Consider the following 18,733-nt stretch of genomic DNA (forward strand, 5'->3'; position numbering starts at 1 on the left):
ACGTACGATCATCGCTCTCTCATCATCGATGGCCAGGGAAAGCCTTCATCTCCGCTTCCATTCACTATCCTCGCAGTGTCCCTACGGTGAGACCCGTGTTTTTCTCCTCTTCATTCAATCATTTTCTATCTAGGTTTCCATGAAAATGTGGGAAAATAGATAGGGAAAAAAAATTCAATTTCCTCTTTCCAGTCGACCGGCCAGTTGTCTCTCCGGACGTCCAATGCGTTTTGATGAAAGCTACAGTACGTTGGAGTGACTAATATCAAATTGAGAAATTCGTCTTTTTTTTGCTCAATTTTGATAAATTTTTTAGTGAAATGGAGATGCCATCAATTAACAATACCGAAAATTTGGAACTACTGGAATGAAAGCAAAAATGACGGATTGTCGACCAAAATGATTTATGTAGTTGAATAATCCATGTAATCCAACAATTGATGAAGAGCTAAGCATTAACTAAAATCTACTTCACGCCTTTGTAACATACTAACCAATGACAATGCCTAGCACTTGCATACTTTCGGCAAACAATAACTAATGTAGAAATAAATCTAGGTATAGAAGCAAATATATGTATCATGCATTTTTTGGTTTAGTGCTTTTGTATTTCATGGTTTATTTATTTATTTCGACTTCGATAAGATATTACGATTTCAAAAGTACTTTCCTTAATCAACAGCGCTAAAAATGGACTTCTGTTAGTTGGCACAATACATTAGTAAGTCAAATTCAACAGTAAGATCATAACGTGTACCTATTCATGTTCACCTGCCCTATAATAATGGGGAAAAAAACTTTTCAGTTTATACATTTTTTAGGGACAACAAAAATGAAGACAAAATGGGGCAAAAATAGAATGGTTATCGTTTGCTATTAAAAATTTACTCTTTTTGGTGATATTTACGAAGATGTATCGATTGGAACAAATACAAAATTATGGAATCGAGCTTCTGTAAAGTAAGCTGGTCTGAAAATAACTAAAAGGGGCTGACAGCACGGGCCAACTTCAACATGAATTCAGGTACAAGTCGTTTTCTTGGAGGTGCGCTTGCATCTTTGGCGAGTGCTTCTGCATCTCCAGCATGAATATAACCAACTAAATCTTCAAACAATTGATCTTTACCACCTCTCATTGGATCCTAAATAGCATATGGACCGAAAAAATATAAATATAGAAAACATTATAAAGCATTTTTTTCATTGTAAACAGAAGTCACACACCAAGAGAACGAAGCATATGAGAATCATTTCCTCTAGTACCCAAAATGTGTATGATTATGTAATAAGAAATTACAAGAATGTAATAAGTGCTATTTAAAAATACATACAAATGAAAAGGAAAATGTTTGAACAACGCCAGAGAGTAGATACAGACAAATTTTGGTCAGGAAAGCAGAAGAAACTACGACGACAGCCCAGATACTAAACCAGAAAATTCCAAAACATTTCAAGAAAGTATAAAATTTTCATCGCATTTCAAATGAGTATTTAAGGAACATGGAAGAGAAGAACATCAGTATCTGGGTTCAGGAGAAATTGATTACCTGGAGGAATAAATCTGTGTGAGTCCGTCCTTCATACAAAACTGATTCAGCTTTCACTCCAAGTCTTTGCAGAGTGTCAGCGAAATTCTTGCTGCACACGAGAACATTTAGGTAATTAATGGAAAATTGAAATGCAGTGCCAACTATAAATATTTGACTATCCATGCGATGAACATGCTGTGACTTGTTTGATAAAACTAGAAAAGAATAAATCGATAAACTTATTAGAATCAGAATGATGATGTTACCATTAGCCGAATTTGAGCTAAACAAGCCTCACCCTTGAGTGACTAATGTCAAATCTCATATTCATGCTGCATCGTTAGGCAAGAATTTTTTCCATTTTGTCATAGTTCAAATTTTCATATCAAATACTTCATCAAGGGTTCTAATTTCAATTTCCAACTAAAAGTCCACTTTCACGTAGTGACTATGCAGATAGGTTTCAACCCTTACCAATCTATGTAACCTAAACATGTATCAAGATGTTCATACAGGAACTTCAGATTGTAAGTTAAATAAGTACTTGTAATATGATGAATGCATATTGATTGATGTATTGATATTGTATGTTACAAATGGTGAGTGGCTCATTATATAGGAGAGGGTGAGTGTAGTAGGTGAGGAGTAGGTGGTGGTAGGTGATGGTAAATTGGTGGTAGGTGATGGTAAATTCTAACAGCCCCCCGCAAACTCAAGGAGGATAGAAACTAACCAACTTGAGTTTGAAGAGAGGAACAAAACAAGAAAATACATAAAAATAAAAATAAAGATAGGAGACACTGTATGGTCGTGTCAGACCGTTGGTGAAGACACTGAAAGGTGGTGCCATAACGTGGTAGAGGACACTGGATGGTGGTGTCATAACGTTGTAGAGGACACTGTATGGTGGTGTCATAACCATGTAGAGGACACTGGATGGTGGTGTCTGACCGATGTAGAAGACAGTTTATGGGGTCATGGCGGACCGTTGTAGAAGACAGTTTATGGGGTCATGTCGGACCGTTGTAGAAGACAGTTTATGGGGTCATGTCGGACCGTTAGAGAAACTAACCGGAATCAATGTCGGGACAGTTTACAGAGTCTTGTCGGACCCTTGTAGAAACTAACCGGAATCTATGTCGGGACAGTTTACAGAGTCTTGTCGGACCTATAAAGGAGCTAACCGGAATCAATGTCGGGACAGTTTACAGAGTCTTGTCGGACCCATAAAGGAGCTAACCGGAATCAATGTCGGGACAGTTTACAGAGTCTTGTCGGACCCATAAAAAATCGCATCCTCAAAAGGTGCGCTCAATTTTTCAAAAGGCGTGCATCAAAAGGCGTGCCCAATTCATCAAAAGGTGTGCCGGACATAATGGCGAGGCACGTGGGCGCCTTGGCTTGCGTGCCCGTTTGTCGGCTAGTGGCAAGAGGCGCGCGATGCGCGTGGCTGCCTCGGCTATATAACCAAGGTTGAGGCAGAGGCTGTGCAAACCAGTTGGAAACCTCTGAATTTTTTGGCAGTCTGAAACACTCTGTAAACCCTGCTCTGAAACACTTAGCAACCCAAAAACATGGCCTCTTCTTCCCGTCCAGCTACCCAGAACCTGCTCACGCTCTTTCCAGAACTGAACGAGCCCACAAGAGAAATAACTGGTACGGTGGCCAGTGAACCTCAACCAAACACCTCTGGTTTTGCTCCATTGAACTTTCCGATGCGGTCGGTGGAGCAAAAAATGGCGGTGCAAACTGATATTGAGGCCAATCAGTATACTCTGAAGTCATGTGTGGAAACCATGACGGCGGTCACAAATTTGTCGAACCGGCTGCAGAGTAGGACAAATGAGGTGCCGCATGTAAACGCCCAACTGGCTCTGCTCCAACGCATGTATAAGGATGCGCGAGCAGAGATAAGCGTGCTAAGGGCAGAAAACAAGGAGCTTAAGCGGAAGGCTACCGTGATGTTCCGATTCGGAGGTCCGCCATATGCTGCAGTGGAGGAGCAGGGGGGAGTGATCGTGCCCAGTGGAGTGCGAAACACGGAGGCAACACCGTCAAGGGCTGCCCAGGACGGAGGCAAGAAGAAGAGACCGGCGGCAGAGTAGAGACGAAAAATCCCACTGTTCCAATTTGTGTTGGTTTTGGTTTTGTTTTTGTTTTTGTTTTTTTTTTTTTTTTTTTGTGAAGTGGTGTAAAATGGTGATCGGGGTGAGCCCCGATATGAATAAAATAAGTTGGTGTGCAGTTGGTCTTCTTCCTCTTTTTTTTTTTTTTTTTTTTTTTTTTGTTGTTGTTGTTGTTGTTGTTGTTGGTGGGAAGAAGAATAATAAAAATAATAAGAATAAAAATGTATTAATGGAAAAGCAGGCTGGGGGTGGAAGGTGTGGTGATGTGTCGGTTGCTGTAAAAGGTTCTGAAATGATGGGATGAAAAAGAAAATTTATATATATATATATATATATATATATTTTTATTATAATAAGATAATTAAACTTGACGAAAAGAAAAATATAATATTGCTTGCCAGCAAACGTGGCCGACAGCACATGGCTGCCAGCCTCCTTGACCACTTGTTTGCTGTTCAATGCTTATGTATTTAGTTATTTAGTTATGTTATCTGGGTTGCTTTTCAATTCTTATTTATTGTTTTTTTTTTTTTTTTTTTTTTTTTTTTGTGCAAAGAAATAATAATGAAAAAAAGATGAAAAATAAAGTGAAAGAAAAATAAAAAAGAAAGAAATAATAAGAAGAGAATCACGTGGGTTGCTTGTAATGGAATCAGAGAAATGATGAAAGTGGGTTTAGTGGATAGAAAAAGGGATGAGAGAGAGAGGGAGTGGATTGAATTAAAAAATAAAAAATAAAGGAAAATAATGTTATCAGAAAGGGCATGTGCAAAGCTGTGTCGTGGGCTTTGCAAAAAGTGTGGTTTATAATAAAAAAATAAAGTGTGGTTTTAAAGTAAGGGTTGGTGGGTGATAAAAAAAAGAAAAGCTGGGTTATGCTGGGAAGATCAGAGAGTTTCCTGTCCTGGTGCAATGCTTGGATCAATTCTTTTCTTTCTTCAAGGTATTCTGTACACATCACTCGAATGAAATCGGTGAGGACGCATGAAGGCAGGATCTTGGGCGGCTTGTAAAACGTGAGTTGGACCAACTCCCTCATCTTGTCAGGGGTCTGCGGCAACAATATGGTAGCAGCCTCATCTATACTCTTGACCTTGAACAACCCATCTTCCATGTCCTTCTCCTCCATGCACACCCCAGCAGCTCCTATCACCAGCCGCTCCACCGCCTCCGGAAACTGCGCCGCCATGCTGTACCCAACAAATCCGCCATAGCTCAGTCCCACCACAAGCATGCTCCGCGCCACCCCGTATGCCTCCATGGCCCGCATGATGCTACGGGCCTGGAATGCCTCGGTCCTGTCGGGCAGGGTGGTGTAGGAGTCGCCAAAGAAGAGCAGGCCAGGGACGTAGACGTTGAATTTGGAGGAGAATCGAGATATGAACGGGTTCCACTGCCACATGGCGTTGATGCCGTGGATGAGGAGAAGAGTGGGCTTGTTGGGTTTGTGGGACTTGGGAATCCAGAAGTGCATGACGGTGCCGTCACCGAGATCGGTGGTCACTGATTTGAGGCCTGCCTTGCCGAAGGAGTGCCTGTAGCGTTGGTTTTGCAACGCTGTCAAGCTTATACACTTGCCCATTCTGTACAAATATTCAATCACCAGACCAGACAGACTCTTTGCAAATTAATGATGAGATCTTGGAATCAAACAACAATTTGTGACTCACAATTGGGTCTGGATTTCTGGTGATTTGAGATCCGGCGGACGGTCAAGGCAAGGTTGCCGCCCGCCGGAAGGCGAAGAACACCAAGATCTTTAACCTTGCTCTGATACCATATTAAATAAAATGATGTATATTATTGATTGATGTATTGATATTGTATGTTACAAATGGTGAGTGGCTCATTATATAGGAGAGGGTGAGTGTAGTAGGTGAGGAGTAGGTGGTGGTAGGTGATGGTAAATTGGTGGTAGGTGATGGTAAATTCTAACACATTACTACAGGTAGAAAATTTTGGATCAGCTAACTTAATTCTATGTTCACTATGTTCCATGTTCAAAAAGAGATGTATGTGTTCTCAAATTTTTTGCGTGTTCTCAAACTTCATACAACATTAGTAAGCATTTCCTGTGTCTTTTTAGACATAAACATGCTATTTTAATGCTCTAATTCTCTCCATTTTCTAATCCCTCAAACTTCTTTGTAGGCTAACTCCTTCATCTCATCCAGATGATAGCTACAATCACCATATGGCTTTTCTTACTAACCAATCAGAAGGGTGACCACACGCACAGCTCAATATTCCATTCATTAGACAGATTAAGAAGGATAGAATTTACAATTTAAGAGAACACTATGTCAAAACAGAACAATAGATAGCTTATTTGATTAACATAAACACTTATTCAAGATTTACAGAAAAAATAAAAGACAAAGAAAGAAAAATATCATATGCAGTTACTGCAGTTCATTTAAAAGCGGATGCAGACCTGGCATCTGATGGAATGGAATAATCTCCAGTTCCATGAAAAAGGACAATGGGAGGTAGAAGAGAAACTGCATTTCTAATATTTGGATCTTGTACCATTACTTCAGGAGAAAATCGCGGCAAAGATTGTTCCCCCTCCATTATGCTGTACGGGTAATAAAAATCATGAGGTCACATTGGATGTCAGACATGAAATAAGCCACTAACCAAAATAGCTGACGTCTATGGTAAACATTGGGAAAATGACAAAGATATATATACCTCAAAAAGATTGAACGGTACAGTCCTCGACTATGGAAGTAATCTACTAGGTTCAACAGATTGTACCTGTTAACGTTGTCAAAGAGTGTAACTATAAATTTTTTCTAAAACTACTGAACAGAAACAACAAAAATAGAAAACGAACTGAATTTTATTAAGAAAATGAAATTAGAGAACAAAGGTGGAAGGGGGTGTGGTACCATCACACAGTAATGAGAAGTTTGTAGCATTTACTATAGACCATTTGACTTTCTCACTTTAAATATATGCACCTATATACTACTTGATTTTCTCACTATAAATACATTCCTCCACCTAGATGAGCCAGAGCATATATTTTCCATTATTTAACAAAAACTACAACGGCAACTACATTCTGCCCAATGCTAAGAGTTAATGTTTCAGAATTATCACTCATTACAAAATTTTGTCACATCCAATGGTTCACATCAATTCCAACATAAAATATATATAGATAAATCTCATCAGTTGTACCATCCACATATGTTAATTGTACCCTAAAAAATAAAAAAATATGGGGAAGAAGGTTTTACACCAACTTTTAGAATTCTAACATAAACTTACCCTCCAGATAAACCAAAATAAGCATTTATTTGTGACACACTCCAAGAAGTGCTCTCTCCTTCACCAGACTCTTTAATTGCTTGCTCCAAGAGAGCACAAGCGGCAATATGGGCACCAGCAGACTGTCCCATTAAATAAATCCTACCAAAAGAGAAGAAAAAAAAATGGCAGACTTAGCAACACCGAATTCTCATGTCATATGAATTCAATGGGATATCAAAAGAAAGAAGTTTTACAAATTTACTACCTGTTAGGATCACCTCCATATTCAGCAATATGATTGCACACAAATGAGATACCTTGAGAAGCATCCTGTACCATATCACTCATAGTCCCCTGAGGAAAGTTTCTGCACGCAAAATCAATCATCAAATAAGTGCAACAGATAATTCAGTTTTAATGTGAAAAATGCATATTCACAGAGGCACTGCCCAACTAGAGGTTCAATGCTGAAGAAATGAAAACATGAATTGGGATTAAATCCATAAAATTATTATGAAATGGGTAAATAAACACCACAAATCCACACATGAAATTATTTGGAATTCTAATTTTATTTTATACACCAAGAGAGAGAGAGAGAGAGTAGTTTTATGTGCAAAAGCTGGCTTTTTTACAACATAAACTATTAACACTGATGAATTGAGTGTTTTGGTAGCAAGCCAGAGAACCGACTGCAAGTTCTTCTGATACAAAGAAAAGAGAAACAGTTCATCCTCGGTAACGGGTATTGACAGGGGTGATGAAGGTTAGTAGGTTACAGATTGTTAAGTATGTTCGACATGGTGAAGATGGAACCATTCCATTATTTGTAATTGCTAAAGAATACAGATATCAATATCAATATGTCACTTTAATCTCAAGATTCAGTTATTTCTATGTGTTTAAGACAGAGGGGAAAAGGCATTGAATACTATAACAAATGCAATAGACTTGTATGAAATTTCATCAATATTATACATGTAGTCATTCAATTCCAAAGAAACCCCCATATATCCTTGTAATCATTATATATTTGCGGGCTTCTATTTGCAAAATTAGCATTGCTTTCAACACACAAACTTCTTTAGTGGGTACGGTATCAAGGTCATATCATGTAAGAAAACTTCATTCAAACAAAGGCTTGAACATGTAGTATGAACCATGAACATGGCAATTTTAAGGCTGAAGTATAATCATATCACCTGTAATCTATGCAGGCCACTATGATGTCTCTGTCCGATAACTGTTGCCCTAAAAGGGAACCCCATGCTTTATAGCTGCATCAACAAAAAGCTTCAGTGCATGCCAAGAATAAAGCATGCATCTAAGGGGCATGACCATAATTAGTGTAATTAGAAAACTTGCAAAACGACACCGAAATTTTTCTTTCTTTTGGCAAACAATGCACAACTCAACCAAAACAACGCTCAACTCAACCAATGTATTTATAAATAGGGTAAATTACACGGACGTCCTGTGGCAGTTGGTAAAAATACACTTGGCCCATTAGTAAGAGGTAATTATATAATGGACATAGACTCACTTAACATAAGAAGCAATTTTATGAAAATACCATCGAAGTTTTTCATCTCCTTCCTCTCCAAATAGTCCATTCCCTTCCCCAACTCAACAAAAGCCCTAGCTTAACCCATTTCCTCAAGATACCCAATCTATGCTTCCCATCTTCTTCACAACCCCCAACCATCATTGTGTCAACCCTCCCCCGCCAATCATCATTGTCACAGTCTATAGCCTCCATGGTTGTCCACCAACACCACGATAGGTTCCCCACACCCTCTCTCTAACTTCTTACTCTACAGCTCTTTCCACCATGAACAATGGTTTCATAAATTTTAGGTGAAGGAAATGAAAAGGGATAAGAGAGCGACAGAACCATTGCCACCCACTTCCACTAAATACCCACCCCACCTTACCACAGCCACTACCTTCCAGCTCCATTCCTATCCACCCACCACTACCCTCCTCAACCTCCAGCCACCTACCTCGATCGCTCATCCGTCCACCATTGCACTCCTCCATCCACAGTTGCCCTCCTCCACCCTTAGTTGTCTGCCTCACACCACCATGCCCACCTTCCACTCAAATCCTTCGACCAAACCTGTACTTATGATGTCATGCTCAACGACAGCCAACCATTGGTCGGAGAAGACCACCATAATTATCAAATTTGTTAGTTTTGCAAAAACTACATCACCGCGCCAATAGAAACAAGACTATGATCGAAGTCAACAAAAACCCCATCACTATGAATTTGTTTTCAATCGATTTGGTTATGATTTATGTGGGGGTTATGTTGGAAAATGCACTAGAGGGTTGTGGTTGTCGAAATAGAATAGAAAATGGAAGAGAAGAAGATAAATCTAGGCTCCTAGAATCCCTTAAGCATCACACCTAAGGTTTGATTGCATAACACAATCCATAAAGAAGCCTCAAAAACTCCTAAAATTCTCTAAAATATTAACTTCATTAAATTATAAATATTACATAACTTTATATAGAACTAGAAGACTTTCTAAACCAACTAGAACAAAATAAAATAAATAAGTAAAATAAAATAAAACTATTACAATATCTTTGACTTCTAAAATCAATTTAGAATCAAATAAAAAACATAAATAAAACTCAATTAAATAACTTGACCCACAAGCCAACCCATAGGTGACACTACAACCCCTGTTAGCAAATATAAAAATTATCAAAATACCCCTCACGTAAAAATCTTAGAAAACATAAACTAATCATACAATAAGAGTCTAATAATACAAGAAACATGATTATGAATGGTTCCTATCGATTTTTCTTTGAAGTCATGCCAATTTTCAAATGACACCATTTCTTTCAATTTACTCTTTCTTTAGATTTTTTATTTTTTTTAATTTATTTTTTTTGTCCAGATCAAAGCCTGACTAATCCCCAGGAGTGCACTGTTGGAATGTGTCCCACATCGCCTGGAATTGCCCCATCTGTGTTGGTTATAAGACTCCAGATTCCCTCTCCTTAATACCTGAGTTTTAAGAAGAAATGTGGGTTGGGCTTTTCAATTTGATATCAGAGGTTGGTTAGGCCTGTGACTAATGTGCCGTTTGTCTGACTACTATATCTAGTGTCTAGGGGGGTGTGTTGGAATGTGTCCCACATCGCCTGCAATTGCCCCATCTATGCTGGTTATAAGGCTATAGATTCCCTCTTCTTAATACCTAGGTTTTAAGGAGAAATGTGGGTTGAGCTTTTCAATTTGCACAGGCCCTCAACAAGGAGTTTTCTGCAAGTCCACCACACTTAATTCAAGGGTCTTCCTTGAGATTTTTATACTTTGTTTCACATGTTGAATGGAAGAAGGGTCGTGGTGTTGTAGGGTGGTGGGGCTATGGGGTAGGGGTCACAATGTGGTGGTGGTGCTTGCTTAGGGAGAGTTTGGGTCAAGCCGCTAGTTATGGATGGGGGCACATGAAGATGAAGAAGAAGAGGAAGGGGGACAGGTTGGCTAGGTCAAGGGGGAGAAGAGAAAGAAATAGAGATTAGGGTTTTCTCACAATTCAAAGAGAGCGAGGAGAAAAGGGAAGGGGGCTTGTTTTGTAACTTGGATAATTTTATTATGAGTAAGAATTAGTTTGAAAATAACATTAATTAGTTCTAAAGAGGAATAAGGGTAAGTCTGGTATTTTAATTAAAAAAATGATAACATCATCTAATTCCATCTTATCTAATAATGGTAAACTAACCGCAGGGGTTAAGTGTAATGCAATTGTTGGCGTTAGATGTATTTTTGCCAATTGTTAGGGGAAGTACGTGTAATTTACTCTTATATATGAATACCCTTTATAGGAAAGCTTCAAAAAAATTACTTGCGTCCAGCTCTACTTGCCAATGTGCTCTTATAAATGTTTTTTGTCCTGCTCCATTAGTGTACCATTTCACCTTCTTAGCGAAACATGGCTGAAATGGCATACTAAACTAATTTTTTAAATGTAAGTCTCTTTAACTGGAAGTTCATGCATCCCACTAATGCAGCACACACATAGCAATCACTTACCCAATAATCCAGGCTCCACCAGTTACAAATGCAACAACTGGCTTCGGGCCATCACTATTTTTAGGTAAGTACAGATCAAGCCTGCACAACTACATTTTCATCAGTGAGCCATCCCATGAGATTCATGAAGTAATGTTTTACACAAACTGACTGCTCCAGATGCACAAGAAATAAACCAAATCACAAACCATACCTATTTCTTGGTTGATCACCATAAACTATACCTCTACGGACCTGACTTGAGTAGAAATAGTGAAACCCAACTGCACAAACCAGAGAACTTTGTTATTGTCTACCAAACTGAGCAGTTTATCACTAAATCTGGCAAATATGACTCCAGACCACAATTCTTAAATGCCAAACTAGTGGTGAGAGAATAAATTATGCGCTATTAAGATGTTGAAGCATTATACAATTGATGCAACAGATCACGGAATGTTGCAAACCTTGAACAAAACCAGGGAAAAGTAGGAAAGCATAACAGCCGAGGCCAAGAAACCTTTTCATCCATCTGTAGCCTACCCTGAATAAAAATAAATGATTAGAAAGATCCAAAAACGTCAAAACCCATACCAGGGGAAAGAGGTAATATTATGTGAGTTATCTATCTCATTTGTTGCATTGTTTTTTCATTTTAAGTGTCACCTGCATTAAGGAATTCAACTAAACCCAAACAAAATTTAAAGAAGACTCAAGGAGCAAAACGGTAATTAAAGAGCAAATGAATCTTCATTCTTCAACCTCCCAACCATTTGAGATTGTTAGTTAATCTGAAATTATAATTCTCTTCAACCTTATAAGCAATTTTCTCATTTGGCCTTCAGTATGTTCAGTGAGTCTTTGAAATCAAAGTTTCTAACACTAACCATAACAATAACATATTTGCAGGCTCGGGCTATCCTTGAAAAGGCAACTTACGACTAGGAATTCATTTTTCTCTTCTCCAATTACGTTCATTCCAATAATCTCACTATAATTTGTAACCTTGGCAAATCAACATATTTGCTCATAACTTCATACCCCTTTTTTTCATCAACAAAAGATATTATTAATAAATCAAAAATGGGAGCGAGGATAAGACATCCTCTTACAAAAGGAAAATGAAATTATCTCAAGCAAAAGCCTACATGTCACACACCGATATCCAATCTCTAGCTTAGTGTTTTTAAAGGCTCGAGGCACACCAAGGTGCCGAAGGTCTCTTGGGGCGCAAGGCGAGGCGCGGGCTTTATTGAAGTAAGGCGGACAATCTTAGTAAAAAATAGATAAATTAACATAGACTAATGATTCATAGCATGTTAATACTAAGACAATTTAAAAATAAATAAATAAATAAGGCAAATTATATAATAATTCTCACTTCCATAAAAATGCTTATTACGTAACATTTCAATTTTCAAAGATAAAATAATTTATATTTAACACACACACTCACACAAAAACAAAAACAAAAAAACAAACCATAAACACCAAACGTTAAAAACATAAATATACAACAAATACTAATCACTCTGTTTGGTTTTGATTTCCAAAATTCACTTTTCAGAAAATTCTACTTTTTTGTTTTTCATTTTTTTTTTCACTGAATTTTTTTAATATTTTAAGAATATTTTTTAATTTTTAGACACACCTAACATAAATATACTTAAAAAGTATAATATTTGTGAAAAAAATCTTTAAAAAATTCATTAAATACCAAAAATACAAATAAATAAATAAATTACAAAAATTCAATACATTTTTCGTATTTTTTTGTATTTATTAATTTTTTTTAAGACAAATCTAAGTAAGATGCATCCAAAAAAGTACAAAAAATGTTTAAAATTTTAAAAATATTCACTAAACATAAATATAAAAAAAACACAAAAAATAAAAAAACTCAATTTTCAAAAAATTGAATTCAGAAAATTGAAACCAAACACGCTGAATATTAGTCTTAACATTTCAAGAAATTTCAAGAACACAACACAGCATCAAAGAAAAAAAAAAAAAAAAAAAAAAAAAAAAAAAAAAAAATCTAGATATAGCAATGAAGAAGAAGAAAAAGAAGAACCTAGCCAGCCCAACAAAGAATAGGAAAAAGAAAAAAAGCAGAGAGCAAGTCGAAGACGTACCCAAAAATAAGTCGAAAAAGAAGAACCCAGGCAGCGAAGAAGAAGAGAGAAGGAGAAAGAGAAGAAGAAGAAGCAAAAGAAGAACTCACCTAGGCCAAAGATGAGACTAGACGAGCTGAAGGGAAGAGAAGAGACACCGCAAGATTTCTTCTTTCTTTCGAATTGATCAGGGCATTTCGAATCGATTTGGGCTTGGGTATTGAGTAGTATAGCTCAGATTTCTAATCCTCTATGATTGAGGCCTTTAAAAACACGATATCAACTGTTATATTCAATCAGAAAACAAGAAAGAAAAAGTTGCAAACAGGCCTTTGTTCGCCTAGCCAAGTTGTGCAAAAGGCGCGCGCCTTCTTCAACTCGCCTCGCGTTGCACCTGCGCCTCACTACGCCTCACAACACTGCACTAGCTAACAAAAAAAGTGGCACCCCCTTAAAGAGAGAATTCCCCGAAGCCCAAAAGAAAGTTAAGTAACAAACTTTATCCCATAAACAGTCCACTTCCCGAAATTTATCTTCGAACAACTGCGCATTTCTTTCCAACCATAGAACCCAAAAAGTTACAAAGACGGCACAAGACCATAACACTTGATACCCTTTGTTCCTTAAAATCCACCAATATATTCCTAGCACTAATAACCCTTACGATGATACAAATTTAAGAATCTTGATTTATCAGCAGTATGTGCTTGGTTCTGTGAGCACCACTTCATCAACATTTGATATTAAAATAAATCTACTTCATACACCATAATGCAAATCTGAGGACATAGAAAGCATTTATTTTATTTTTTTGATAAATAATAAAACTCTATTGAGAAAGTATTAAGATGATGCAAAGAATATAAGGAAACCAGAAAAGAAAAACGAAACACACCTAACTAATTTCATCATTCAAAAAATCTAAGAAAGCAAACAAATCTGGATCAACACTACTCTCTAGCCAACTATACATAGTAACTAAAGTCGATTCTCTATACACGACACCGAATGATAAATCTCTTGAAAAGTTCGCTTATTCCTCCCCAACTAAACCAACCACATCAAACAAAAAAGCACTAACGACTACACCTGTCGCCAATGCCACCCAACCCGAGCCCCCCTCCAACTCCACAGCATATCCACAACCCCCTTTGGCTGTACCCAAATAATCCTAAAAAGAGAACAAATCAGCCCCCAAAGATGCAAAGCAACGGAACAATGAAGAAATAAATGACCAACCGACTCCACATTATCACAACACATACAATAGCGATTCACTATCACATGCCCTCAACGAACCAAATTGTCAATTGTAAGATTCTGACCCAAAGCAACAGTCCGTAAGAAGAAAACCACCTTAGAAGGAACTCGAGGCACCCAAATACTCCTCCAAGGAAACGCTCCTACCACCTCCCTCATAAACTCCAATAAAAGGACCAAACAGAAAATTGACCTTTAGCACCCACCACATTCCAAACCAACACACATCTTCCCCCTTACATGAGAGCCCCAACCCATATGAAAAACTAAACAACTCCCCCAATTGACCAACCTCCCAATCCTGAACTTAGCACCGAAGCAGAATATCCCAAACCACCACATCTCCACCCCCCAAACAAGAAACAATAGTGGCCTCCCAATCCCTGGCAATGCCAAAGATCAAAGGGAATCGCATCTCCGACACAACCTCCCCACACCACCTATCCTTCCACCCAAAAATTCACCCTATCCCAAAACTCCCCCCCTCCCCAATCAAAGCCCTTTCCACAGGCCCCACCCATGAGACCCCATCACATCCCCCGACCGCCAATCCCCCTTATCCACCCCAAACTTGGAAGCAATCAACCTGCGCCATTAACGATCCCGCTCCCAAGCAAACTGCCACAACCACTTCCCTAACAATGCCCTATTAAACTGCACCAAACAACGCACTCCCAAACCACCCACCTCCTTAAGCGGCAAATCCGCCCCCAATCAACCAAGCGATATCAGAAGTCCTCTCCTCCACTCCCCCATAAGAAATCCCTCTTAAGTTTCTCCAACTGCCCAGCCATAGAAACGGGATAACATGCAATGACATAAAATAGGTTGGAATACTACTCAACACACTCTTGATCAACGTCAACCTTCCCCCTTTCGATAGATATTGCCTCTTCCACCCGCCAAATGACGCTGCACCCGCTCTACCACCCCATCCCGCACCTCTTTCGCCTTGAAACTAGCACCCAACGGCAGTCCCAAATGAGTCGCTGGCAAAGTTGCCACCTTACAGCCTAGAACCACCGCTAACACTAGCAGCCTCCCAACCTTCCCCACCGGGATCAACTCTGACTTGCTAAAACTAATCCGTAAACCCGAGACTACTTCAAAACAAAGCAAAACACATTGTAAGTAACCCAACTGCTCCACATCCGCATTTTAAAAAATCAAAGCATCATCCGCATACAATAAATGAGACACCCCAATTACAGTCTCAAATGGCAAACCCACACTAAAACCCTTCAACAAACCTACATGCACAACCCTAGATAACAATCTACTGAAAACCTCTATAACTAGGACATAGAACGCATTTAAGTGCCTCTTAATATGTAATAACTACACAATTTACTCATTTCTGATGCTTAAAAAATTACAAACACAAATTAAAAGACGGGCATTACCCAATGTCACCCCTTTCAATCAGGTGCTAAGAAGAGTGCACTAGTTGCAGATCTGAACTCTGAAATTTTTTTCCGTAGTCCCAATCTTAATTTAAACCTGCATTTTCATGCATCGAAACTCAAATCCTTATCATTGCACCTAGCAAGGACCCCTATGTGCCCTTTGCTGCTTCTTACATGCCAACTCTGACTATTATATGAGTGCTATGAGCAACTCAAATGGAGTTGCTGTTGTGTTTGCTGTTGTTCAATTATGTTAGGTTTTTCTGTCCATATAAATGATTTTTTGGAATATCAAAAGGTTTGATGTATATAATTAATGTTCCAGCATGTGAACAAACAACGTAGTAAGAAAAGGTGCTAGAAGTGTGATGTTGCGGTGGGACTCCTTGGGAAGCTACATGTTTGATGTAGTAATGTAATGCCTATGTATATTTATGCTATGTGAGAGCTTCCTAGCTTGGTGGCACTGGCACAGAACAATGTAAAGACTTTATATTGGTTTTATGCCATAGATGGCAGTACACGGTTACTCAAGGTAGCTGCCAGTTTGCACTTTGCTTGGGATATGTAAGAGCTATGGCAATGGGTTATTCATTTGGTACGCGGAAACCAAGACTTGGGAAGACCAAGAGATATTTTTGTACATCTCCTCAACTATCTTGTGTTATATATAAATATGGGGGTATGAAATGAGTTGAAAGTGAGAGAGTTCTCTCCAAGTTAGAGAGAGAGACTCCAATGTGTGAGTGAGAGAGTGAGAGCTGTCAATGGGGTGAGTGATAGAGGTGAGGAGTGTGAGATGTAAAATACCAGTAAGCAGGAAACCTATATGGTTTTGGGGCTCAAGGGCACAATTACTCTTAAGTAGGGGTCTCAGGTATTGGTGTCGTTGTATATTTTCATCTTATCACTGCACTCTCTATTATACATAGTGGATTTACCTCTTTCTCCTATACATGTAGCTATTGGGACCGAACCACGTTAAATATTGTATTTGTAGCATATTTATTTTGGGTATGCTTCCATTGTCATATAGATATAAGAGTTTTAGGAAGATTTATTGCCAACAAATTATAGTAATTTCATCCAACCACTAAACTCCAATGGCATGATCAAAGGGTTGGCAAAATGCCAAATTTTGGCAAGAGCTAGGAGCTTGCGCACCATTGAAGCAACATTGTTAAAATTTAGCATTTTTCACAAGGCAACACTGCTAAAATTTGACTTTGACTATCCATTTAGCATTTTAGCACTACCATTAGGTACCGAAATTGTCATATTCAAGCCAAATTGCGACTCTATGAAACTCCAACGACACACAAAACCGAACTTATTTCAAAAATAAAAAATAAAATTCAATTGAAAATACACTAGAAAAAAATAAATAAATAAATAACAGAGCAGATCCACACAAAAACAAAAATTTGAAAGAAAAAAAAAAAGGAGATAGAAGTGAGAATTGTTACCCAAGATATCGCAAGAGGTCAGAGCAATGGCGAGTAATCGATTCACCACACAGAAATCCCTCACGAAACGCCTGGCCGCGGCCAGTACCGCCGCCGCCGTTACAGGAGAGAAAAGAGAAAGAGTTGTCGCTGGCCGTCCGACGACGTCGTTTCTGGTAAAAATTGGGGCTGCTGCCGGCGACGGCGGTTGTGGTGGTGGTGGTGAAACTTGAAGACCTAGGCAAAAAGGGTTTGACTTCAGGGGGCTTGTCATCGTCAAATTGTGGAGAAATGAGAAGACGAGTGGCTGATAAATCGTCTTGTGATGTCAGAAACATTGTTGCTGCTGCACCTGTTGGTATCGCTAGGGATGAAGATGGGTTAGATATAGGAAGGATCTGTGAATTCATTTTTCTATAATCTAATCTAATCTAAATCTAATCCTCCTATATTACACACACACACACACAGAATTGTGGAAGAGTATGATTGTTGAGAAAGTCTGGATTTTCAGTTGGACAATTTTGAATGAATTGCAGGTAGGTGGTTGGTATAGAGAGAGAGAGAGAGAGAGAGAGAGAGAGAAAGAAGGTTGTTTGATTGGTGGACCATGAAACGAACTGGTTGGTGCCACTTGTTGCGTTAGGGTAGGCGTTTTCCTACTTTGTTTTTGGAGACGATTGTGATTGGTCCTTTGCTTTTCTTTTTCTTTTTCTTTTTTCTTTTTGTGCATGTCCTTTTAATTTATTTTCTTTGATTTCATTCCTTTTAATGTTTGGTGAGAGCAGCTTGAGGGTGTGGTATGGTTTGAAATTGAATTTTTAGTATTTTTTTTTCTTGCTTAGTCAATTTTGGTTTTTCTTCAAAAAATTTTAGGCTCTGTTTGGTTGTGTTTTTAAAATATGATTCTACACCTACATTTGCAAATGATGTTTGAAACGAGTTTTGGATGCACAGAACTCTGAAACAGACACGGTTTTCGGAATTTTTTTTTTGCAAATTTTGCCTAACTGGTCGTCCCACCGGTTGACCGGAATAATGAATTTTTTATTTTTTATTTTTTTTGCAATTGATATGGTAATTTTTATATATTCGAAAAAAATATTTTCTGAATTTTTTAAAAAAATTTATGTGCTTTAAAATAATTTTGAGTTGCATATTTGGTTATGAGTTGTAATTTTTTATATCAAATATCAAATGTCACATCAACAATTCTCCATTCAATTCAAAACTCTCTAAACTATTTTCAAAACTCTTTACCAAACAAATTTTTCACACTCAAATCATAATTTCAAACCTCACAAACTCAAAATACAACTCATACTCTTAAGTCATATTTACAAAACTCTATCAAACGCAACCTTATATTTTGAAATTCTGTTTAATTAGATTTGACTTCACATTTAAATTTTACTTACCCAAAATAAAAAGACTTCATATTTAAATTGTAGGGTTGTTTTGGAGAGATAATTAAAAGTTAATTTTGAAAATTTTAAACATATATATAAAAATAAGAGAAATGATATAATTTTAAAATGAGTTAAAATTAAGAAGTAACT

The 18,733-nt window shown here is 37.9% G+C and overlaps 2 protein-coding genes across 4 annotated transcripts; both read right to left on the reverse strand.

Annotated features, from left to right (window-relative positions):
- Window positions 1-731: 731 nt before the first annotated feature.
- Window positions 732-17,850, reverse strand: LOC114283448 (putative isoprenylcysteine alpha-carbonyl methylesterase ICMEL1). Of its 3 annotated transcripts, none has more exons than XM_028226261.2 (11): window positions 17,196-17,850; window positions 11,417-11,493; window positions 11,164-11,233; window positions 10,971-11,051; window positions 8,119-8,193; window positions 7,182-7,283; window positions 6,935-7,075; window positions 6,350-6,415; window positions 6,090-6,233; window positions 1,548-1,638; window positions 732-1,142 (listed from the first exon to the last, which is right to left on the reverse strand). In XM_028226261.2, exons 1-11 carry the CDS (start codon window positions 17,582-17,584, stop codon window positions 981-983), a joined length of 1,398 nt encoding a protein of 465 aa, XP_028082062.2. In that variant the 5' UTR covers window positions 17,585-17,850; the 3' UTR covers window positions 732-980. The 3 variants fall into 3 exon arrangements, with proteins under 3 accessions (XP_028082062.2, XP_028082063.2, XP_028082065.2); XM_028226262.2 differs by having other exon boundaries at window positions 11,417-11,488; window positions 17,196-17,846; XM_028226264.2 differs by lacking the exons at window positions 10,971-11,051; window positions 11,164-11,233; window positions 11,417-11,493 and having other exon boundaries at window positions 17,196-17,800.
- LOC114311260 (uncharacterized) lies at window positions 4,214-5,372 on the reverse strand. The gene has a single exon (XM_082892661.1). It carries the CDS (start codon window positions 5,235-5,237, stop codon window positions 4,308-4,310), a length of 930 nt encoding a protein of 309 aa, XP_082748787.1. The 5' UTR covers window positions 5,238-5,372; the 3' UTR covers window positions 4,214-4,307.
- Window positions 17,851-18,733: the final 883 nt, after the last annotated feature.

Source organism: Camellia sinensis, chromosome 10 (genome assembly GCF_055761805.1).
Source record: "Camellia sinensis isolate YWXY chromosome 10, ASM5576180v1, whole genome shotgun sequence".
NCBI lineage: Eukaryota > Viridiplantae > Streptophyta > Magnoliopsida > Ericales > Theaceae > Camellia > Camellia sinensis.

Coding starts and splice junctions, on each gene's coding strand:
- LOC114311260 (XM_082892661.1), bottom strand. CDS start 5,237: ATGGGCAAGTGTATAAGCTTGACAGCGTTGCAAAACCAACGCTACAGG.
- LOC114283448 (XM_028226261.2), bottom strand. CDS start 17,584: ATGAATTCACAGATCCTTCCTATATCTAACCCATCTTCATCCCTAGCG. Junction 6,416..6,934: donor TATTTTGGTTTATCTGGAGG/GTAAGTTTATGT, acceptor CAACGTTAACAG/GTACAATCTGTTGAACCTAG. Junction 1,143..1,547: donor ACACAGATTTATTCCTCCAG/GTAATCAATTTC, acceptor TATGCTATTTAG/GATCCAATGAGAGGTGGTAA.